Source organism: Cyprinus carpio, chromosome A24, assembly GCF_018340385.1.
Source record: "Cyprinus carpio isolate SPL01 chromosome A24, ASM1834038v1, whole genome shotgun sequence".
In the NCBI taxonomy this organism is placed as follows: Eukaryota; Metazoa; Chordata; class Actinopteri; order Cypriniformes; family Cyprinidae; genus Cyprinus; species Cyprinus carpio.
Window position 1 is genome coordinate 23,014,347 of NC_056595.1, and position 24,960 is coordinate 23,039,306.

Here is a 24,960-nt window from a genome sequence, read left to right on the forward strand (position 1 = left end):
AACATTGCACTCTAGTGTCTTCTGCTCTCTTTCTCACACACATACTGAAAAAAATGATTTTCTTCGATGCTGTTCACTTTATTTAAACAATTCATTTTGATTTAACACCATTATATAAAGTATCCCACTCAAACATGATTGCACCATGTTAAACTGACTTGAAACAGCTACTTTTTGGATTAACTCAATGTTGAAATAACCTGTTTCAATCAAGTAGGCCCAACTCAGAAATTAATTTAATGTAGTAGCTTTTGTCTATGGCTGACCATAATATATTTAAAAGGAATTTGAACTTTCTCTGTGGTTTCTGATCTCTTTTAAATAATGTTTTCCTATTTCAGACAAGATGGCTTTTTCACTGGAGAAAACAATACTGAGGCTAGAGGACTAGAGGATTTTTGTCAGAATCCATGGTTTAAAGTTAATAACGTCTTGATGGATTTGTTTCTTACAAACACACAGCTGTCTACTTGAGAAAACATTAACTGATGGATTGGAGTGGTGTGGATTATTGTGATGTTATTATCAGCTGTTTGGACTCTCATTCTGACGGCACCCATTCACTGCAGAGCATCCATTGCTGAGACACTGATGCAATGCTACAGTTCTCCAAATCTGATGAAGAAACAAACTCATCTACATCTTGGATGACCTGAGAGTGAGCATTTTCTGCAAATTTTCATTTTTGGGTGAACTATTCTTTTAAATTGTCCTTAAAGGTTTAAATAAGACTCCGCCTCCACACCCTCCTACACTAAATCTACATATGGGCTGCAGTGGGCAGGATGATGATGAATGAGTGGCAGGAGGAGATGAAGTCACTATTTTCACCTTAAACCAGCATCAACTCACGAAACGCTCTGCCTCATCGTATGACGCCAATAATGTATCCCTTTATAGACATGATGGGTTTTAAAATCAAACACTTATGAGATGACACTCAGTCTGGGACTGTGATGCCCTCAGGAAGTGCGTACATCATTTCAGCAAAATTATACTTCCTGTTAAACAGAATTATTTTCACCACTACTCATCAATATTGCATCAATACATTTGAGCTTAATATGGCATCTCGGTAAAGGGACTGAGTATTTACGTAAATTAAAGATTATTTTTTTTTAATTAGCCTGTTTTTATGGATGCACATTTTATGGCAGATACAGATGAGCAATGTTCTTGTTATGTGTGATAATAAACCAATATAACGAGCGATGTTATATCGTACATGCCTGTTTTAAATTACCATTTAATTTAGGAGAAACATGCATCAAGTGAAATAAGGCATTAAAACATAAACGTAGAAATAAGTAAAATGTGCACTATTGACTAAAAGTTTAGTGTCAATAAGATTCAAAAATATATTTAAGAAATTAATACTTGTATTCAGCAAGAATGCATTAATTACATTAGGCTTAATTGAGAGTAAAGACTTTGAAAATGTCACAAAAGATTTAGATTTATGTTAATTTTTTTTTTATATTTTCTATTCAAAAATTTAAAATTTAGCAACACTGATAATAATTAGAAATGTTTTGTTAAAATGATGTCTGAAGGATCATAAGACACTGAAGACTGGAGTAATGATGCTGAAAATTCAGCTTTGATCACAGAAATAAATTACATTTTAAAATATATTCACATAGAAAACAGCTATTTTAAATTATTATAATATTTCACAATATTGCTGTATTTCTGATTAGATAAATGGCAGACTTGGTGAGCAGAAAAGACATTAAAAACATAAAAACATTAAAAATCTTACCAACCCCAAACTTTTGAATAGTATAAATAGTTCAGAGTTGTGATCAACTCACATGGGTTACTAGATCTAGAAGGAGAAGCAACTGATGGATGATATGTGATATAGACCAACACACCATGTCCACATGTTCACTGAAATTCAACTGTTATTTTTACACAATAAGTATTTGAAATTCACACAAATATCTAAAAGCAAATTGGTAGATTTTGAAACCAACAGACGGGAGAGTTAACATTCGTTTTAATCAGCCACTGCTGATAATCTCAACATGGCCAAATACTGGCTGATTTATAGGCATCTGAATAGTCGTCTAAAAGCACAGTACATCAAGGCCTGTCTTTAGGGCTTTTAAACTTAATGAATATTCATGTGTGTGTTAATGAAATGCAAAATGAGAAGACTTACTCCATCAGCGTGTCCGTACTGAATACATCAGCATAACAACCTGCGAACATCACGCCAGACACATCCTGAGAGAAACACAGACACATACGGTTAGATTTCAGCTTCTGTTCATGTTCACATGCAGGAAAAGAGGAATCATCACTCGAGTTGTTCCTCTTCACCTTTAACTGCTGTTTGTAACCAATCGACTCAACCTCAAAAACACACCTCTGCTGTTAATCAGGAACACTTTTGATTATACTGGATAGGAAAAAGTGAACTAAACAGTAACTTTTCACCCTCACGTAACTCCAAACCCATATTTAACAACGTAAATATTGACTCTTACAATTCTGTACCGATGCAATGTATTCCTTTATCATGAAACAGATTATAACAATATCAAAAGGAGCGACACAAACCTTTAGTACAGACACTTGTTTATTCAAAACAATTTAAAAACGCGACTTTTGTGACTTTTTTATCTCACAGTAAAGACTTTTTTCCTTGCAAATTCTAAGATATAAAGTCAGAATTGCAATATATAAACCCCCAATTCTCAGGAAAAAAAGAATTATGAGATAAGTTGAAATTACCTTTTTTATTGTGGAAAAAACAATTGCGAGCTGTAAACTAAGAATTCAGGGAACAAAATCAATTTTGCAAGATATAAATGAGATATAAATGCAGAACTGCAAGGTATTAATGCAGATTTGAGAGATATTAAACTTGCAATTCATACAAAAAGAGTCAGAACTGTGGGATAAAAAGTTGCAATTATGTTTTTTTATTGCGAATAAACAATTGCGAGATGTAAACTATGAATTCAGGTTTAAAAAAAATCTGAATTGCGAGATACAAACTTGGAATTCAGAGAAAAAAGTCAGAATTGTGAGATGAAAAAAAACACACAATTACCTTTTTTTATTGCATAAAAAAAACAGAATTGAAAGATGTAAACTATGAATTCAGAGAAAACAAAAGTCAGAATTGGAAGATATAATCTCATAATTTCAAAATGAAAACTTGCAATTTGTAAAAAAAAAAAAAGTCAGATTTGTGAGAAAGTCAGAACTGTTAGGAAACAGCTTTGTATCATGCATGCTTTTCTCATAGGAAATCTTATATCCTGGAAGTTGCACTATTTTGTGTGTGTGTGTGTGTGTGTGTGTGTGTGTGTGTGTGTGTGTGTGTGTGTCTGTTTAACATAAGCCCTACAGAAGCCGCCAGCCGTCGTATTCCAGCGTCTCTGCATGTTCAAACAGAGCTGCAGCTCAACATGTACAAAAACTCCTGGCATGACGGAAACGTCATCATCATTTGCTTAACAAATCTCTCAATCAAACCATCACCCGCGTTAACCTTCCGCTGATATTTACTGGATAATGTAATTCCTGTGAGTCACCCACCTAACAACTCAACACAACCCCCCTCAGCGCTCACCTTCCCCGCGCCTGTGACTCGCTTCTCTGAATGTCAGCGGGAAATAAAAGAGTCCACTTCACCATCCACGTAATGATTCACAAGCTGAACAGAATGAATGGAGGAAATTACACACTTCATAGCAGCTCATTTCCTGTGGAACTGGACAAATGCATCTCGATCCAGGCGTCTCCCACTCACAAACACACACACACTTTGAGATCCATCTGTTAAACTAACAAGCAACAATAGCGGCCCTTTCCTTTAGCCGCTATATGCGTATGTTTCTAAACATTTCATTAACTTGTTTGCTAAACAATTTCATCCTTTTCCTGACCCTGCTGTATACAGGACACACCTTACCATCTGACTTCCTCACACACACACACACACACACACTCGCTCACGTGTTTACTTTTTATAAATAGGAACGTCATAGACTTTTATGTTTTTGATTTCTATGAACTGTTGTTTTTACATGCGGTTCAATGACGAGACACCCATTTTATTGTCCAAATCTATTAAATTATTTATTTACTTTTTTGTTCTGTATTACAATACAGCAAATTCAATAAAGGTGTGGAAAATGCAGTGCACTGCCAATAAAAAAACACGTCTTGAACGACGAAACATTTCAATTTCTGAACTAAAACTCATTTTTTTATGTTTCACTGGGTTTAAAATTAAAATGTCTAGGTTTAAAACACTGTAAAAGTAAAGCTGTAAATATTGAAAACATAAGGACTTTTCTTAATTTTTTATTTTTATGATATTTAATAAGCACTAAGAAGCAAATTTGTTTTAAATAGCTAATTAATCACATTTGAAAAAACATTGTGTGTGATGTTGTCAACATATAGGAAGACATTTTGATGTCATGTGACAAGAAAACCATGAAATATGATCTTGACATCACAGAGAGGTCATTAAGTTGTTTAAAAAAAAACACACACATTTTGGCCTTTTATGAAAAGGCACATTTTGTTCAAGTCAAATGGAGAAACAAGAAAATTCATTGATATTTGTAATTGAAATTTGTATGATATTGGTATAAAAACTACTTGAGAAATGTTTGAAATTTTAAACCTATTAATAATAATAATAATTTCAATTCACTCACATGTATTCAACATGCAAACACTTGAGAATTATGCAATTTAATCAGAAAATATATTTAAAACACTGCAGTTTACATTTATAAATACAAACGGATTGATAAAAACACTAAATATTTATAAATAAAACATGACAAAATCCTTATAAAAAATATTGTTTAAATTATTTTTCCATTTTCCTCCTCGTAGATATCATTATTTGTCATGGACCCTTATAGATTATTGCTACAAACATTGAAATTGCATATAGAGATAGATAGATAGACAAACATATGCACAAACAAACACATTCTTACCGACAAAGCCATTCAGAACTGCCAAAAAAAATGCTACAAATCCTCACAGTTATTAAAAAATCAGGTATCTTCACAAAGGAACCGAATTTGCATTTGCGTGTCTGTAAACGTGCACTCAAAGCGACATCTGATCGCCATGACAACCGCTGAACACGAGCGCGCAAAACAAAAACCTGTAGCCTACAAATCCAAAAAGCTAATACATTTACCAAACTAGCTTCAGTTCGGCGACAGAAAACTCACTGCCGAGAACAACAAACACAGTCAGTCAGAGGAATGTCTGATAAACACACACGAACCTTCAACACAAAGAAGTCGGTGAGTTTCCCAAACTCCAGACGCCTCCGTCAAAAGAGTTTTGAGCCTCAGGTCTGGTTCTCCTCTCATCTCTCTCGAGTCTCTTCTGATTTCATCGATGAAAACTGAAAGCACCGGATTCGCTTGGTTCTTATTGTGTCCACTCACTTGCTCCCCGTATCTCTAAACAGTGTACTGCCTACTGAGGCTACATTTTGGGCATCAGATGTTACTAATAATAACCGTTTCCTTTGTGACGCGGACCTCTCTTCCGGTAGGGGGCGCGCGCCCGCTCATTAACCCGAGCCGCGCGCGGAGCTCGAAATGATTTTGGCTCTTCAAGACATAAAAAGCGCTTTCGTTTAAATATTATTATTTTTAAAAATCACATATGATATATAAATGAACATCCGCTGCTAAAATCACTCTAAAGTAATTTTTAAAAATAACGAATTCTAACCTGCGCTGAGAAAAGTAACAGGTATCACGTGACAACGTCATCGGCTTGCGTCTTCATAGTTATGAAGATACATTATAAAAACAAAGAAAGTTAGTGCCTTGGACTTATTTTTTCTTGTCTATTAATATGAAATGTTCATTATATTCCACAATGACATGCAATGTTTGATGTATGCTTTTGGTACTATTGTATTGGTCTAGACAATAATACCTTTAACATACTTTGAAAAAAAATATATATATATATATTTGATGACAGTTACTTAAAATATGGCCAATTGTTCAATTAGGGGCACTTGTTGAATTCTTGAAATCTCGAGTTATTTGTTATCAAATAAAAATGAATAAACAAATAAGCTACAGTGGGTATAGAAAAGATCACCCCCCTATGCAGACTGAAATAGTGATGGACACAGTTTTTTGTTTTATCCAGCTGTATTTAATCAGTGCAACTTATAACATCCAAGTTAAAAAATATAACACCAACATCGCAGAAAAACAAAAAACCCCAGAGTTGATTGTTTGCTTCAGTTGCACGACCAAGGCCTGAAATGCTGTAGGAAAGGCACGGGATTAAATCTGTTCACATGCTATATGGGACTATGGCTACTGAAACTGGGAAGTTAGGATTTTCTTTTTTTTGCCCCAACACCGCCAAGATATAGTGCCAGTTGCATAAACTGCAGACTAGTGTTAAAGGTTAGTCTAGTTAAACGAATTATTTAATGCAAAACGTAACTTTTTAAAATCAGTTACATAAAGATGTAGACTGCTCTAATCTGAAGCCTAAAAATAAGATTGGTTTAACTGCTAATTAATCTAATTCGTAAAACACAGACTGTTTATGCAACTGGCCGCTGGATTAGTACAAAGACCTGCTAGCAGAGCTTTGAAGGATCATTGCACCAAACACATCTGAATTATGTTATTATTTATGACTCTATTAATAATAAATGTTTAATTCTAATATAATCATACTCATTTAAACTAAGGATTGTTAACATCTCTACGGACTATATATTTAATCCATTATATGGTTTTGTTTTTGTTTTTCTGCTGTTCTTTCTTTCAACTTGCAAATAAGCCTTAGGATACATTCATAATAGCTAATTATGATTCTATCTATGCTTGTTGTAATAAGAACTGCTTGAAGCAGAAAAGTCCTGTTTTTAATGGCTTTTTAATGGCTGCATATTAAAATGTTCACTCAGAGGAGGAGCTTCGCCGATCCAAAAGTCAAACTGAAGAGGAAATTTGTGAGTAGTTGTAAAGAAAGTTTCTTTAAAACGACGGTTCACCCAGAAAAGAACATGCAGTTATTATTTACTCAACCTCATATTGTTCAAAATCTCTATGTGGTTGTTTATTTCTGTGGAACCCTAAAGTTTTCCTTCGCTGAAGCACCCAGAAGTAATTTTTCTGCAAACTGGTACAAGAACTTGAAATTAAATGCAAACGCAAATGATATTTGAGACTTGGATTGATTAAGGTTTATAAAATATTTTTTGAACAGACAATATCTATTTTTTTTTTGCTTTTTTTTTTGTTTTTTTTTGCTGTTCTTTCTTTCAACCTGCAAATAAGCCTTAGGATACATTCATAATAGCTAATTATAATTCTATCTATGCTTGTTGTATTTTCTCAGAACTTCCACTGTTAACCACTAGATGGAACACTTGGAACGTTTTTATTCGTGTTCCATCAGCTCTTATTACACATTTTGTTACTGCTCTTCAACAGTGCTGTCCTTCTTCCGCTAAATGACGCTATTCACCACCAAAACAATAGTGGCACCTCAACTCACTGCTTTGCATTTTATAGTGAAAATATAATGTAGGCCTACATGTAAATTATTAATCACCAATAACAAGACACGTCGCCTGTGAGTTTCACAGCAAATGTTTCCTCAACAACACATTTATGATTAGAATAAAGTATTGATATCATTGAATATTTAAATACATTTAGTTATTCCTTATCATCCTTGTGTAATTTACCAAAGGCTCAGTTTCGGTTTTAGTTCAGTTTGTTGAGAAAACCGACTCGATTTACCCACATCCGGGACTTTCTCTCTCATAGCATAGAATGAAAGGCTGTAGAAAATAATGCTCAGAGGCCTAGATGTTGTCTCTAATTATTCAAGTACGATACCTGTTATCATGTTTTAACTCTTCACTGCTTATTTTCAATTCAACGACACATTACTGTCTTTATTCGTGTGTAAATATTGTCAAGGCGCTGATGAGGTTGAAGGCACGTCACCTGAAACCTGTTACTTTTCTCAGCGCTAATCAAGATGGACCAATCACAGTTGATTGTGTGGACTGATTGAGTTTTTTATATATATATATACTCTATATATATATTATATATATATATATATATATATATATATATATATATTTATATATATAATAATTGTATAAACACTGTTGAGACAGATTGTGATTTGCATTTCTGTTATGAATCTTTGTAACTCGTTCATCTAAAAAAATATATATATATATTTTCAATAAATAAAAACGTCGTGGTATTTGAACGCGGCTCAATCATAGACATATAAATACTATTTATATGTCTATGGGCTCAATGAGGATTCTGGGCCGTCGAGCGCCCCCTGTAGGAATAACCCCGTGCGTCTCCTAGGAAACACTCACAGGCCGACAACATTTGCGGTCCAATAAGAATGTATCTCTCTCTCCGATACACACAAGGCATTTTGGGAAACGAGTTTCAGAAATCCGGATCCTTCACGAGAGCTACGCATTCTTACCAGCGCAGCGCGGGCTTCCAGCGCGGATTTACGGAGATTGCGCGGCGATCTGTTTCTTGTGATTATTTCCATAGAGGAGGATGGAGGATCGCTGGGTTATTGAAGTAGTTGGTAGAAGCAGCCAGATCACACATCAGCTCATCCACAAACGAGCATGGATCGGAGGAAAAGGGAGCTCGTGGAGAGTCAAGACGCGTTTATATGAAGGTTTGAGGAAGAAATAAGTCGTTTCGGACAACAGAAGGGAAAGTTAAACGGGCAAGTCAAGGAAGAGAAGATCATCAGTCCATCTAAAGGTCTCCCTGTGCTTCACAAGTAAGATCACACAGATTAAATAGATCATAACAAACCTCACATGTCGAGCTGTAGGTAATCTGATGTAGATGTGTTTATATACGGTGTGACAGTCACATCAAATGTTACATTGTATCGTTTCTTTCTTTGCAACTTCCTTGGCGAAGTGATACAGTGTAACACTGTCACTGAAGGAACGGTTCGCTGTAAACTCGAACGCTGGTTTCATAATAGTTCAACCTCTGGTTTAGTCATAGGTTAAGTGCTGGTTTTGGTTTAGACTCTGCTTTATTGATGCTTCTGAACTAGGAAGGGAATTCTGAGATGAGCAAATATTCTTCAAAGGCTGAAATTGTGAGATGTGACAAGTCTGTCATATCAATCATTTTGAAGATGCTCAAGTATATGAATAATATAAACATACTGATCAATCATCATCAATTCCTCATTGAGACTGAAAGGCATTCACTCTCTTTAGTTCTCAGTTCTGTTTTTAGATCATCAGATCATGTTCAGTTTTTATCAGTAAGACTGTTTTAGTTTTAGTAGATCTAGTGGTTAACTTGTCTGTTTGTCTTTGTATCCAGCAATATGTCTCTCATTGGTCAGTTGGCTCTGAATATACAGTCAAACTGTGTGTGTGTGTGTGTGTGTGTGTGTGTGTGTGTGTGTGTGTGTGTGTGTGTGTGTGTGTGTGTGTTTTGTGACATATCAGACACAACTTTGTATATGACATGGGTATGACACAGGTATTACAAGAGGAGGGTGACTTATGATGACATAACCCGTGTCCCCATTTTTCAAAATGATTGTAAACCATACAGAATGAGTTTTTTTTTTCCGTGAGAAGTAAAAATGCACAAAGTTTTCCTGTAAGGGGTAGGGTTAGGTGTAGGGTTGGTGTAGAGCAATAGCACATACAGTTTGTACAGTATAAAAACCATTATGCATATGGAATGTCCCCACAATTCACAAAAACAAACGTGTGTGTGTGTGCTTAATTTGCTAACTTAGGTAGGAAATACTCAAATAATGTTTCAGAACTCTAAAATAAAAACTCTTAGGTGCATAGAGTTTGAGTACACTTAGCTTTCCTTCACTCTGCTGTCATCAGTGTCACATGTCTTAAGTATTGAATGCATGTCTTGTCAGTTAACGTGGTCCATAATAGAGTCTGTTGTGGTTTCTGTAAGTGGTTTAACACATCGGCTCTCTCACACAACAAGAATCTGTTGTATGCGTACTTGTACGTAAGATCTTGTCAGGCTGGTTTTAGGCTACAGGTTGAGTAATTACGAAAGTGCAATAACATAGCCTAATTTGCATAGAATTTCCTGTGTTTGACTTACACTAAAACATTCATTTTGTATTCATTAGGTCTCTTCCAAGACATTTTGTCAAAAAATAATAATGTTATAATTCAGAAATAGTTTATATTTTGTAAATTAATAATTTATTAGGTATTTCTTCTTATGATTTTGAGATGCAATATGACCCGGACGTGCTCTTGACAGGCTTTGTGAGATTCACCCACTTATAGTCTAGATTATTTGTGTACATTTATACTTGAGAAAAACAAGAGAATCCAAATCCTGTAGAAGAGGTCGAGTCTGCGCATGCGCGCTGCTGACTCGCTGTAATCCTCGCTCATCTCTGCGCGTGCTGGAGAGGAACGGGCTGAATGAAGAACCGAATCAAATTAATAACAGCATCATATGCATGCACATCAAAGTGCGCTTTAGACACACGCATGCTGTCATCATGAGTCCCGTGAGGAGATGCATGGAAACACCGCTGCAGTTCGGCTGCTGTGTGTGTTTATGCGGCGCGCGACAGCAGCAGCAGCAGCAGCACCATCATCATCATCATCCGCTCCAGCCGAATCAGAAGTGACCGAACCGGCACACACTGAACCGCGCGGGACCGACCGAACCGCACCGCGCAGCAGGGATCTTTCTATATCATCCATCCCGGTCCTTCTGACTCTTGACCGCAGCTGAGACCCACATCGGACCGGAGAACCGGCGGAACCGGAGCGCTCATGTCCTCACCGGGCCCGAGACCACTGCACCTCACCCGAGCCTCTCTGCGCCGTTAAATATTCATAGTCACGATCTGAGTGTCAAACTTGATACTCCGGTGCCTGGAGTGACAGATGAGAACCTTCACAGCCGTCGCTGTCACGTTATGAACATCTGCATGAGCTTTAGATGAGATGAGCAGCTGGATCTATACAAACAGGACGAGATTCACTGCAGCACTTGCAGTCTGACCCGCTGAGGGCCTCCACTGGGTCAGATACCCTCTCTATGCCATGTTATGAGTCCACTGATGCTGGAGACACACATGCATACACACTGATGTTTATACAGGGGTTTGCACACACACACTTGCCTGCATGCATGCATAGTCACATATATGTTATGTTGTTTTTATATCTGGCTGATTGTATTTTCTACGCTTACTAGGGTGGATGGTATATTGGTGGTAGCTATACTGGTATTTGCAGGTATTATAATGTGTGTGTGTGTTTCTTTTAATTATTATTTGTATTAATATAATTTGGGTCAGAATTACATGCTTATTATTTTTCTGTGAGTGCCATCTTTGTAAAGATCTTTTTGCTCAACGTTAAAATAGTTTTATTTCCTGATCGTAAATATAAAATGTAAAGTTTATTTTTAAGCATGCAAAACCATGGAGACTTATTATATCAGTCATATTTGCCATAAAATAATATTGGTTATCAGTATCAGGAAGAATACCTTAATTTTTATATTTAATTTAAAAACATATTATTTACCATTTTAATTTGCGATATTTATAATGTTTTTAACTAATTAAAACCTCTTGAAATGCCCTTAGAAGTACGTTTTTAACAGATTGTACTGTACTGGCTTGAAATAGTTTTTAAAATTGGTCTTCGCATGCATCGCTGATTAAATGCATGCACACATACATGCACTCATTCGCATGCATAGACGCACGCATATTCATATGCTTGTTCTCTGGACGCTGATGTTTGTTTGCGATGAAAGGAATATTTGCTTCTGCAGGCTGGATGAAATGTGACGCATCGTAATCCCGGTGACAGCTGCGGAAAGATGAGCCACAGACAGACAGAGAGTGAGAGAGAGAGACAGGCAGTGAACATGATTAGAGGGACTGTGCTGTGACTCAACCAGACGCATAGAAAAACAAGACGGGAATGGAGACTGGAAACTTTCTCGCTGCGTCAAAGTTCCTCTTTTAAACCCATAAACGGCGTGTTTTCTTCTCGAGGGCTTCAGTAATGTCTTGTACCGCCATCCCCGAAGTGTCGTCCTTCCTCTCAGGCGAGGTTACGGCAGGTTAAATGCCACCTGAGGCTTAGAGAGACTGGGCCTGTTGAGCTGAAGGGCCCGCGGCCCTCGCAGACCTTTGGGGAAAACGGCACCCGTGGATCCTGTCAATCACAGCCACTTCCTGATGTTGATCTCTGGCAGACTAGAGGAGATGTCTGACCCTCCTAACTGAGCTCAAGAACCGTAGATCTTTGTGTTTGAGTGTATTTATGTGCATGAAAGACAAACAGAAGGACGCAGCGAGTGCGTTTCTAAGTTGCTCGTGGCAATGGGGAGTTCTGCGTCGTCTCTGACCACGGACAGAGAATCAGATCACGGGTTCGGCACGGCTCCGTTCCCACCGGCTGCTCCGATGGGCTGGCTCAGGACCAGCCACAGCAGTCCGGTGTGGGGAACCACTTTCATCACACGCCAACAGCAGCAGCAGCAGCCTATCCCACACAGAGAGCGCAGGTAAACACGTGCACGCACCAGCATCATCTCATCAGGGGATTTAAGGTCAACATGACGTCAAATTGTCTATTTACACACACAAAAATAATATTAATGCCTAAATTTAAGATTTATATATTTGAAGGGCATGCATTTGGATTAGTTACATTAACTAATAAACCTCATGTGATTCATATTTGTCAGTCACGCATCAATGAAACAGGTCACAAAAAAAACTCATGGCATAGTTTGGTTTTATTATAATTAAAATAAATTTATTCAAATTGCTTAGAAACAGCATGCCTCTGTTAATTGTGAAAATAATTAAATTTATTCAGTTAAAAAGTATGAACATTACAGAAATTATTATTATTATTACAGAACTTACATTATTACAGAAATCTGACCTGTTTCTTTTGTGTATGAATGATAAATATGCATCACATTGCATTTATTAGTTTGTTTATGTTCAAACTGTGTAATCCAAATGCATGGAAGTGGAATTCAAATACATAAATCTTAAATTTAAGCCTAAATATATTTTGAGTGCATGATCCTGGTCTTTTTGTGATCGTTTTATCAGTGCATGTTATTCTGAAGAAAATGTTTGCCCACTTTACTCCATTCAATAATCCAGTCCTGCCCTAGATTTCATTTGGAAATGCAAAAAATGAGTTGAGAATGTCATTTCAAGTTCATTTTGCATTCTTGGTTGTTGATGCATTTTGAACCACCATTCAATTTTATTCAGCAAAGATGCATTAAATTGATCAAGTAACAGTAGAGTTTAAAATGTTACAAAAGATTTCTATTTCAAGTATTATCCTGCTTTCCATAAGAATATGAAGCAGCACAGCTGTTTCCAGCATTGCTAATAATCAGAAATGTTTCTTGAGCAGCAAATAAATATATTAGAATGAGAGGATCATGTGACACTGAAGACTGGAGTAACGATAATTTAAAAAAAAATATTACATTAGGAAACAGCTATTTTAAATTGTATTAATATTTCACAATATTACAGATTTTTTGTTCAAATAAATGCAGCCTTGGTGAGCAGAAGAGTCTTTAAAAAAGGAAAAATCAAACACAAACCTTTGAATGCTAGTGTATTTAGTTTAGTAGGATCATGTTTAATGGAGTGTGTGTCAAAACAGTGTATAGCTGAAACTTCTTGGACAGATTCTGTGTGTGTGTGAGTGTGTGATAAGCAGATGGTCTGGTTTTAGCAGATGGTATTGCAGCCACTTCGACTGAAGGCATCCTTTTACTAGAGGATTTTCCCTTTAACACTGTTTGCCAGGGGCACCCCGTGAACCCGTGAGGTTTTGTGTGTGTGTGTGCGCACATGTTGATAACATATCTTTGACGTTCTTCTGTTTGTGTTACATGTCGAGGCAGGTGTGGTGGAGCTGAATCTTCAGCATGTACGTTGAAAAGAGTAGCTAAGTGCTGATGTTCAAAACGATAGTTCATTCAAAAAGGAAGATCATTTTCTCACCCAAATCTGTGAGACTTTCATTTTCTGTGGAACACAAAAGAAAATGTTTAGTAGACTATTCGTGCTGCTCTTTTGCATACAGTGAAAGTGAATAAAGGAGGATTTTCCAGCTCCAAAAATGACAATTTGTAATTGAATAAAGTGCCTCAAGACAAAGTTTCTCATCATCAAAACATCAAACATAATGGTTTCTTGATGTCTTGTCATTAACTTCTTGGGTCGCCATATTTGAATGTGCACAAAAAGGAAACTGAGGGACTGAGTGAACATTTTAATATGCAGTCATTAAAAATGACTTTTCCTCATACAGAGTTACTATTTGGCCTCAGAAGAAGTTTGACTTTTAGTATGCAAGTAATATATTTTAGTGGACTTTTTTTATTTTTTCTCATATTCAATTTTATTTTATCTATCTATCTATCTATCTATCTATCTATTTATCTATCTGTGTGTGTGTGTGTGTGTGTGTGTGTGTGTGTGTGTGTGTGTGTGTGTGTGTTGGGGGGGGTTGGAGTTGTTGTTTTTTTTATATACAAATATATATAAATATATATAAACACACAGTGTCCAACCTCATTGACTTTCTTTATATGACAAAAATGCTTTTGGGATAACATAAGGGTGATTAAATTATGGAAGAGGTTTCATTTTGGGGGTGTCTATGCTGTTATGTTGAGATCAGCCAATCATAATTGAGGTAATTTGCATATAGAAGTCTTCATTGTGCAATAGCAAAATTACCTGTTTGATGTTAAGGCTCAGAGAGAGGTTGAAAAATGCTCCTAATGTATAAAATTATCACAGCAAACATGCTTTTAGGTACATGGTTCTCATTGTAAGTGAACCTAGGGGACAAAAAGAGAATGCTCGTGTAGAATATTTAAACGAGTTGACCTATCCATCCAGGCATGCGATGTAAAGAAAACAGAGGTTCAGCTGTCAGGCTTTATTTCTGCAGCAACATCTGCTGTACGCGGCTGTTCATTTCCAAAAGTTCAGGGAGTAAAACAAACGGCTGTCACCAACCTTTTTATCAACTGACACGCCACAGACAGACTCGACGGGGCAGCCGCTCAAACAACAGCGTTTCAGAAGAAACAAGCTCTCAGCTGGAGTCACATGGCACAGGACGAGGCGCGGATGAATTATTCTTACTGCTAAAACAATTCCGTCATATTATTTTTATAAGGATTGAGCAGTGCAAGAACTCCACATGTCCCTGTGTTTTTTTTAAAGGATTTCTCGTGTTAACAGAATCCAGGCAGCTTCAGAAGCACTTTATGTGATGCGTTTCCGTCTGTGTCAAATTGTGAGCCATTTCTGTGTTTTCGCGTATTTACACCTCCAAGTGTCTTAAATGATGGTCAGCTAGTGAGCGTTTGTGCACTGCAGTCTTCAAGTGATAGATTTTCAGTGGGGTTATTTCTGTGATGCAAAGCTGAATTTTTAGGATCATTATCACATGATCCTTTAGAAATCATTCTAATATGATGATTCATTATCAAAGTTGGAAACAGTTCTGCTGCTTAATATTTTTTCAGAACATGTGATACTTTTTAGGATACTTTGATGAATAAGAAGTAAAAAAAAAAAAAAAAAGAAGCTATGTTTTTTAAAATATTAATATTTTGTAATAACAATATACACTACTGGTCAGTAATTTGGGGTCAGTATTTTTTTTTCTTTCTTTTTTTAAATAAAATCAATACTTTTATTCAGCAAGGATGTGTTAAATTGATGAAAAGTGATAGTAAAGAAAATATATATTATTAGAATATATATTATTCGAATTTTTTTTTTATTTTGAATAAATGCAGTTCCTTTTTAACCTTTTATTCATCAAATATATTAGACAGCAGAACTGTTTCCAACACTCATAATAAATCAGAATATTAGAATGATTTCTAAATGATCATGTGATAGACTGGATGTTACATGTGACACTGAAGGCTGGAGTAATGATGCTGAAAATTCAGCTTTGCATCACAGGAATAAATTATTTTTTTTTAAAGTATATTCAAATAGAAAACTATTACTTTAAGTTGTAATAATATTTCACAATATTACCGTTTTTTCTGTATTTTTGTTCAAATAAATGCAGGCTTGATGAGCAGAAGAGACTTCTTTCAAAAACATGGTCTGTACTGTGTATATATATATATATATATATATATATATATATATATATATATATATATATATAAATGATATTTATTATTAAAATATAATCTATTTTAAATTATTTTAACTAATATATTTTAGCTATATTTAAAAATTATATAGATGTACAGATTGTCTTTGTTTGTAAATTATGTATCACTTTTCTTTATCCTATTGTTTATTTTCCTATTTTTTAATGACTTATTTACCTTATATGTCTTTGACATGACCTAAAACAACCAAATAAATTTGTTTGTGTGTGTGTATGTATATATTTATTTTCTTAATAAAAATTGTGTGTGTATATATATATATATATATATATATATATATATATATATATATATATATATATATATATATATATCCATCTACTTTTCTTCAAAGTTTGTCTGAGGTGAAGTTTTTAAGCATCCAAAAAAATAAAATAAAAAACGACAACACTTCACTTTTGCTGTGACCTTTGACACTTGAGACATGAGTGCTGTAGGACGTCCCAGTGTGACATGTCGTCCATGAATCAAGCTGTACGTCTCTATTGTGAGTGAGTGTGTGTGTGTGTCTGATCATTATCAGGATGTTTCCTGAGTGTTGTATCGGTAGAAAGTGAGTCGCTGTCCTCTGAGGCTTTACTGAGGATTTATTCCCATAGCAACAAGCTCCTATCACCTCAGCCAATCACAATTCAGAATAAACTCTCCCTGCTTGTCTCTCTCTAACACACATACACACAATTGTTAAGTGTGTTACTTTTAAAAGTCTGTCTTATAAACAAAAATGCCAGAATCATCATATTTTTATTGGTTTGTTGGGAAATATGCTTTCATGTATATCAGGTTAAGGCAAGTTGTTAATTGTAATTTATTAACTAGTATTCATTGGCTGAAACAGTGGCTTCATATTTTGATGTTACTTTATATATATTTATTTATTTATTTATTTATTTATTTAAATTGGCCAATAATGATGCTAATACAAATACAATATCTATTTTGTAGCTGAGACTTTAAGGTTTGTGTATATAGCAGTTGAGTTATGCTGAGAAATATTCACTGGAGTTAAAGTGTGACAGTCTCTCTGTAGAGGACACATCAGGCCTGAATGCACACGTCCATATTAATTCATAAAAATCTTTCCATTCTCTTTCACCTCGTATCATGTCCTTTCCTCGTTTGCGTAATGAAAGGTGTTTCCTAACCTCAGATTTCCTCTGTCCCAGATTTTCTCGATCTTTCTAATGTGACTCAAATGTGATCGTTTTAAATGGATTCTAGTCAACATAGTTCTTACATGATGTTCATCAGCCCCAAGCCAAAAACATGATGCTGTTGGAATGCTGTTATATCGCATACTCCACCAATAATTCCCTGCCTTCCAGCAGTGTTAATAGGTCATCGAACACACCCAGCATGCACTGCAGAATGCACACAATGTGATCAGATACGCAGACGAGCTTTGATTCTTTGCATTATTTATCAACTGGATCCTCCTTGAGCCGACAATTAGTTTCACTACTGAGTCAGTCATATAGTACACACACACACACACACACACACACACACACAGGGAGGAGTGGGATGAGGGCCAGTTCTGTTAGACCAGTGCTAATGACTGTGACTCACAGTACAAATGTCTTACTGCATGTATACAATGGTTTTTGGGCCAAATGTCTCGGGACTCGGGATGTAACAAATCACTCAATTCACGATACGATTTTCTCATGACCTTTTTAACAAAATGAGATTTAAGACAAATATAAATGCTTGGACAAAATGCAGCGCATTTCTTTGTGAATTTGAAATATGTCAGCTAACAAAACTAAATTGAAATTTAAAAACAAACCCCAAATTGAATAAATGAATAACACAAATAAAATAACAATTTAAAACCATTTAAGATTAGAGGCTGTGACTGCATTTTGATCACAAGCATGAGCAGTTTTAAATCTAAATTAGATTGTAATTTCGAAATTTGAAGCAAAATCTGAATGCTCTGACTTTGTTTTGTGAAAATGTACTACATAAAACATCTGCACAAAACAAAAACAGCTGACAAACTGAATGAGACGCAGATTCACTCTCTGACAGCAGGTGGCGCTCATGGAACAGCAGCGATATGGTGTTTCCTTGGTTACCGCTGTAAACTAAGCAGCGCCGCGCTACTGATGAAAAGAAAATACCATCTTAACTTTTCTAAAGACAGTCCGTTCCCCTCAGAGATACATACGATTCATATTTGTATCAATTTTCAAGTGGCCACAGTATATACAACAGTTTTAAAAAGAGTTTGTCATGTTTGCATGCTCTTGTTATTATTTTAGGTGTTTTCTCTTTTGATTCATCAAATGTTGATCTTTAGACTGTCCTTTTTCATGTAGAGTAATGATATTTCATAACTGATAGTAATGGTCAAATTGTGTGATTATTTTTTTTTTTTAAGTGGTTGAGATCTAGGAAGCAACGTGGATTATTATTATTATATAATGATAAATTATAATATAAAATTATGGAAGTATTATGTTACATATTTATATAGAGAGACTTCTCAAGTGCACTGAAAAAATGTGTCTATTCCTTGTCTCCTTTTAAAAAAAAATTATGTTTAAGTTTGTTTATTAATTTGTTCATTTTATTAATTAAAACAAATTTTATATTTGTTTTATAAAATATATAATAATTCTATATTATTATAACTAATGTATATAATATATATTACATAATAAATGTTCTATTTATATATATACACACACACACACACACACACACACACCCCTCAAATGCACCTTAAAATTCTTATGTAGATCTTATTTTTGTGCACGTAAAATATGTATCCTGTTTGTCTACCTTTAAGAATGTTTATTAATTTATTTACCTATTTTTTTATTATCTATTTACCAGTTTGTTTTTTTTTTTTTTTTTTTTTTTGGACATTAAATGACCTCAGACATATCATAAAACAAATAAATTGGTTTTATATATGACCAATATCTCAGTTTAAATATTGATTAATCAACGTGTCTGAAATATTGGGTTAATACATTGGCATATTCATCATGTCGCTTTATTAATAATGCATTCTATTATTAATCTTCCTTATTAATTATTATTAGTCTATCTTCACTTAATGCTATGTGATTTTCCCCTCTACATATTCCTTTCTCTTTATGAACTCCATTCTGCTCTCTTTTGTGTACTTTGGGCTTTAATTCCATAACTGATTGTTTTATCTCTCTCCTTCTTTTTCAGTCACTCTCATTCTCCTGGTTCGATGGCAGCAGTTGTGAGGAATTCTGATTGGTCATGCGGGCGCTGCACGTTTCTTAACTCCAGCGGCTCCTTACGCTGCTCTATTTGTGAAGCTCCTCGGCAGAAGCCGGATTTGAACCATATTTTGCGCCTCAGCAGTGCTGAGGAACCTCGCTGGTCCTGCCCCCGTTGCACTGTGACCAATCACCATGGATTAGGCTCATGTTCTGTGTGCGGAGCACCTCCAGTTACGCCCAACGGACCCCTCCCACCCAAGCAGCCCCCGCCCACTCCACTAGAGCCCGCCTCCAGCCCTGAAGCCAAAGGTCAGGTAGCCAATGGGGAGTCCCGATGCGCAGAATCCAATGGGGAGGTGTCTGTGCTAGGGGAGGGGTCATTAGAGTGGGCGTGTCCTCGCTGTACTTTAGTGAATACTCCGGTGGCATTATCATGCTCGGCATGTGGTGGTCCGAGGAAACTCTCGTTACCGAAAATCCCTCCTGAAGCGCTAGTGGTCCCGGAAGTGCGCACACCCGTGGCGGGGTTTCCCACGCAAGCGGCGGGAGCATCCGTGCCACTTCTCATCGATCTGACTGAAGATTCTCCACCCCAAGCACCTTCTGAAACCCCTTCTCCACCCCCCGTCCCGTTTCTGCCCCCTTCCCTGTCCTCGCTTCAGAATAACCCCGTGCCTCGCAGCCGAAGGGAAGTCCCGCCCCCTGGCCGGCCCCCGAACCCTGCCCCCTCGCCAACCTCGCCCTCAACCTGCCCGCCTACCAAACCCAAGCCCCTCCCACCATCAGACAACTACTCACTCAAGCGCCTGAGTGTGCTGGAGGAGGAGCCTAACAACCCCGCCCCTCCAGTCACGTCTCCGCCCTCTTGGAAGTGCCCTGGATGCTCCGCCCCCACAGCTCCTCCCTCATCATCCGCCGGCCGCTGCGACACATGTCGAGGGTCGCGGCCGGGTTCGGGCGGTGACGTCATCGACGTACTGGGCGAGTCGGTGCGATTCACGCCGGCATCGCCGTCCAGTCCAGACTTCAGCTCGTGGGCATGTTCCAAATGTACATTGCGCAACCCGACAGGCACGGGCCACTGCACGGCCTGCGGATCGTCCAAATTACACGGTTTCTTTGAGCCGTCCAACTGCTCGTCATGTTCTCGGAAACAACAGCATTCGCGTGCCTTTACTCCCGCCTCCTCTTCCTCCATCTCATCCCCGTCTGCGCAGGACAAGAGCACATGTCAGTGGACGTGTCCTGCCTGCACGCTCTTGAACGAAGCAAGGATGAAGCATTGCGCGGCATGTCACACCCCGCAGCAGTACCTGAATCAGAGGAAAATCGGGAAACCGCTCAAACGCCGGGAGAGCATGCATGTGGAGACGCGCAGACGCACGGATGAGGGAGAGGCTAAGGAATTGTGGGAAAATATTGTCAGCTTCTGTAGAGAGGTAAGACACTGTCAGTTTGATTTAAAATGATTTGTGTAGTATTTTTAAATATGTTAAGCAGCGTCTAAAGATGCAGAGATTCTTACTTTTTTGGCATATATGATACTGATTTTAACAAATATCGTCCGATACTCTCATCTGCAGTGACCCCTCCCCCCCAAGATATGCAGAAAAAAAATACTTTTTTATTTTGTGGCCACATTTTAAATAAAATTAATTAATTTGTGCTCCCGTTTTAGGTAGCGATTTGTTCCGTCATTTTAATTGTTAAATTGTGACCATTATTCAACAAAAAAAGTTAGTGGCCTCGATTTACCTAAAATGTGGAACAAATGAATAAGTCCTGGGAATGATACTTAATTTAAGTGACAATACAATGATATTAAAATAAATTTAATTAACAGGAATGTTGTCAGAATTGGTCAAATTGATTTAAGCTGTCCATTTAATTTAATCCTGAAAGTGGAATGATGCTTTCCATATAAAAATATGCAGTTGAATGTCAAAACATTCAAAAACTGACCTTAGTTATTTTAACTAATTTTGTTTTACTATATTTTTACAAGATATCCAAAGAGACTTGGAGTCTTTACCAATTTTTTTTTTTTTAGGAGATCTCTTCTGCTCACCAAGGCTACATTTATTTGATCAAAAAATACAGTAAAATTGTGAAATATTATTACAATTTAAAATAAATGTTTTCTATCGCAGTATATTTTAAAATGTAATTTATTCCCGTAATGTAAAGCTGAATTTTCAGCATCATTACTCCAGTCTTCACTGTCATGTGATCCTTCAGAAATCATTCTAATATGCTGATTTGCTGCTCAAGAACCAAGTTATAGACCTTATCCAGCACAATAGATGTACTTTATTAATTTTTAATGAACCGTCTGTTTTAAATATCAGTTTAAATGTCAGTGATTGATACACCAGTGCATCTCTAGTGGTCTCATTTGTAGTGTTCACACTATACTGTAATATATATATATATTACACACTTGACCCTCCTAAATACTAATGTTCCATTGTCTAAACGTTATACTACTCTATTCTGTTGACATTTTCTTTGGTATGAAACGGATCAGAGACAAGCAGAGCATGAGAACAGCGGCGCTCCTCATATCTGCTAAATATTTGATATATTTCTGACCTTAATCGAGGGGAAAATGCTCAGACTTTGTGTTTGAGGAGATGCTGACAGCAGTTGTTCTGTTCAGACAGAAGGGATGTTTAAGGAGCGTCCCTCAGAAGTAAGTGACCGTGTGCTCTTGTGAGTCGAGGGTGTAATGATTCACCGTCGACGGGGCTGAAATGCTAATTCTCAAGTTCTTCTCGTTCTTGATCTTTTTCCATATTCAGTAAAAGGTTCCGGAAAAGAACACAGAAGTGTTTGGGTAATTTATCATTTGCACTTAAAACCGCTCTAAGCGGAGTTCTTCATCTTTTAAATTGAACTGCTTCCTTGATTCTGGGACTCGTAAATACAACTTCAGCAGCTTCTCAAAGATCTGCTTTAATCAGGAGTTTTCCTTTCAGATGTGTTTCTAGGAACTTTGAAACTTCTTGATATCTCTGACATATCTACAGTACAGACCAAAAGTTTGGAAACATTACTATTTTTAATATTTTTGAAAGAAGTTTCTTCTGCTCATCAAGCCTGCATTTATTTGATCAAATATACAGAAAAAAATTTAATATTGTGAAATATTATTACAATTGAAAATAATTGTTTTTAAATTTATTATACTTTAAATTATCATTTATTTCTGTGATGCAAAGCTGAATTTTTTAGGATCATTATCACATGATCCTTTAGAAATCATTCTAATATGATGATTCATTATCAAAGTTGGAAACAGTTCTGCTGCTTAATATTTTTTCAGAACATGTGATACTTTTTTAGGATAATTTGATGAATAAAAAGTAAAAAAAAAAAGTTGTTTTTAAATAAATATTTTGTAATAACAATATACACTACTGGTCAGTAATTTGGGGTCAGTCATTTTTTTTCTTTCTTTTTTTTAAATAAAATCAATACTTTTATTCAGCAAGGATGTTAAATTGATAAAAAGTGATAGTAAAGAAAATATATTATTAGAATATATATTATTAGAATTTTTTTTTTATTTTGAATAAATGCATTTCTTTTTAACCTTTTATTCATCAAATGTATTAGACAGCAGAACTGTTTCCAACACTCATAATAAATCAGAATATTAGAATGATTTCTAAATGATCATGTGATAGACTGGATGTTACATGTGACACTGAAGGCTGGAGTAATGATGCTGAAAATTCAGCTTTGCATCACAGGAATAAATTATTTTTTTAAAGTATATTCAAATAGCAAACTATTATTTTAAGTTGTAATAATATTTCACAATATTACTGTTTTTTTCTGTATTTTTGATCAAATAAATGCAGGCTTGATGAGCAGAAGAGACTTCTTTCAAAAACATTAAAAATAGTAATGTGTTTCCAAACTTTTGGTCTGTACTGTATATCTCTGGTTATTTTTTACATTTAGCCTTGAGATTGGTAGTCAAATCAGACTGACCTTTGTATTTCCTCCTCGTGCAGACAAACCGCTCTTAAAGACCTGTGATGGTACAAACCAAAGGTTGAAATCAAGATAAGCCACAGTTTGATCCAACTCACGATCTCTACATTAATGACTTGTTAGTATCATCTTAGAGGTTAAATATATTTGGATGCTGCTCCAAAACACTCCTTGTCTCACTTGCTTCTCCAGTAACCTCTTGAGATTCTCCATGTTCTGTGGTTTCCTGACTACATGCATTATTTCCGCAGGAGGGTCGATGCAACATGATATGAATCCTCAGGTTTTCTCTAAGATGAAGTACATCTTTTTGTTTGTTTTTTTGGTATGTGTTACATGACTAGAAGGTCCTTGGGTGTTTTTGGGGCACGTCAGGATGTGTTAGTGTTTACACTGTAAATGTGATGTGGTCGTAAGCATCCCTGAAGATGCTCTGATCGGATCTAAAAACCGTTATCAGATCAACCAGGATGAATATTCATTTCAGGTCTCAGCGCAGCTGTGATTCGACCCAGATGTTCTCACTTCAGAATAGTTACATAATGAAAAATGATGCATCACAAACTAAGTTTAGAACCTGTCTAAGCTATTCAAAATGTATTTTTTTCTGCACATTATGTAATAAAATAAATAATATGATTAATAATCGCATAGTTATACCAGCACTCTTTCTCTTTGCAAATGGGATTTCAGACATCTCAAACACAAGTTCACCACACTTCCATGTCTGCATGCATTTTCCCAGCAGCCCCTCCGATCTGCGTCTGTGTGCGCTCGCAACTTGGGAGACGTATTTTTAGAAACGGTTGCGGCAGCAATTAAACAGCTCCCTAGAGTCAAAATGACCCCTATTTCTCCAGCATACACGTGTCTTTCCTGCAAGAAAAAAAAATCAGGTGCAGCGTGAGCTGCTGCTGTCCGTGAGAATGTTTTTTGAAGCTTTATCTGCTGCAGTTTTTTTTGCAAATTTACATGTTTCCTCCCTCTTTGCTGCATCTTCATATGATGCACAGCATGTTGACTCTATAAAGATGTGCACACTAACACACGAAGTGAACAGAAGTTGATGTTTTAGCGTGAAAGTTTGTGTAGTTTTAGGGTAAATAGAGTGAAAATGCACAATTACTTCCTGCCTGTATATAATATGCATATTATTTAATGATATCTACATAGATTTAACAATCTTTTTACATGATATTTATTAAAAACAGCAACATTTTAGTTATACACACACACATATATGTATCTCTGTATATGGAGGGATGGATGACAAATGAGATCTATATAAATGTTAAAAAAAAAAATCAATTTTAACCCTATTTATTAAAAATATAATAGTAAAATTGCAATTAATTTTATATATATATATACATTATTTCTTGATGAAAAATGACATTAAGTGATGAAAAACATAAATTTAAATATTTATATCATTTATATAATTTGGTGACAAATGA

At 36.1% G+C, this 24,960-nt stretch overlaps 2 protein-coding genes across 5 annotated transcripts in view; one reads left to right on the forward strand and one right to left on the reverse strand.

The window, feature by feature from the left end:
- LOC109049402 (ankyrin repeat and fibronectin type-III domain-containing protein 1-like) overlaps nucleotides 1-5,547 on the reverse strand; it is a 70,868-nt gene extending 65,321 nt beyond the window's left edge. Inside the window, exons 1-2 of the mRNA XM_042714785.1 lie at nucleotides 5,279-5,547; nucleotides 2,168-2,232 (exon numbers count right to left, since the gene is read on the reverse strand). Of these exons, the coding sequence (XP_042570719.1) occupies nucleotides 2,168-2,217 (50 nt within the window). The 5' untranslated portion in view covers nucleotides 2,218-2,232; nucleotides 5,279-5,547. The remainder of the gene's footprint in view (nucleotides 1-2,167; nucleotides 2,233-5,278) is intronic.
- Nucleotides 5,548-8,612: 3,065 nt separating this feature from the next.
- The window catches only part of LOC109045682 (calpain-15-like), a 29,383-nt gene continuing 13,035 nt past the window's right edge, over nucleotides 8,613-24,960 (forward strand). Inside the window, exons 1-3 of one of the 4 annotated variants that reach the window (XM_042714787.1) lie at nucleotides 10,187-11,311; nucleotides 11,859-12,599; nucleotides 19,485-20,940. In XM_042714787.1, the coding sequence (XP_042570721.1) occupies nucleotides 12,415-12,599; nucleotides 19,485-20,940 (1,641 nt within the window). In that variant the 5' untranslated portion in view covers nucleotides 10,187-11,311; nucleotides 11,859-12,414. Of the gene's footprint in view, nucleotides 8,824-9,730; nucleotides 12,600-19,484; nucleotides 20,941-24,960 lie in introns of those variants that run through there. The other 3 variants (XM_042714788.1, XM_042714789.1, XM_042714790.1) reach the window with 3 other exon arrangements.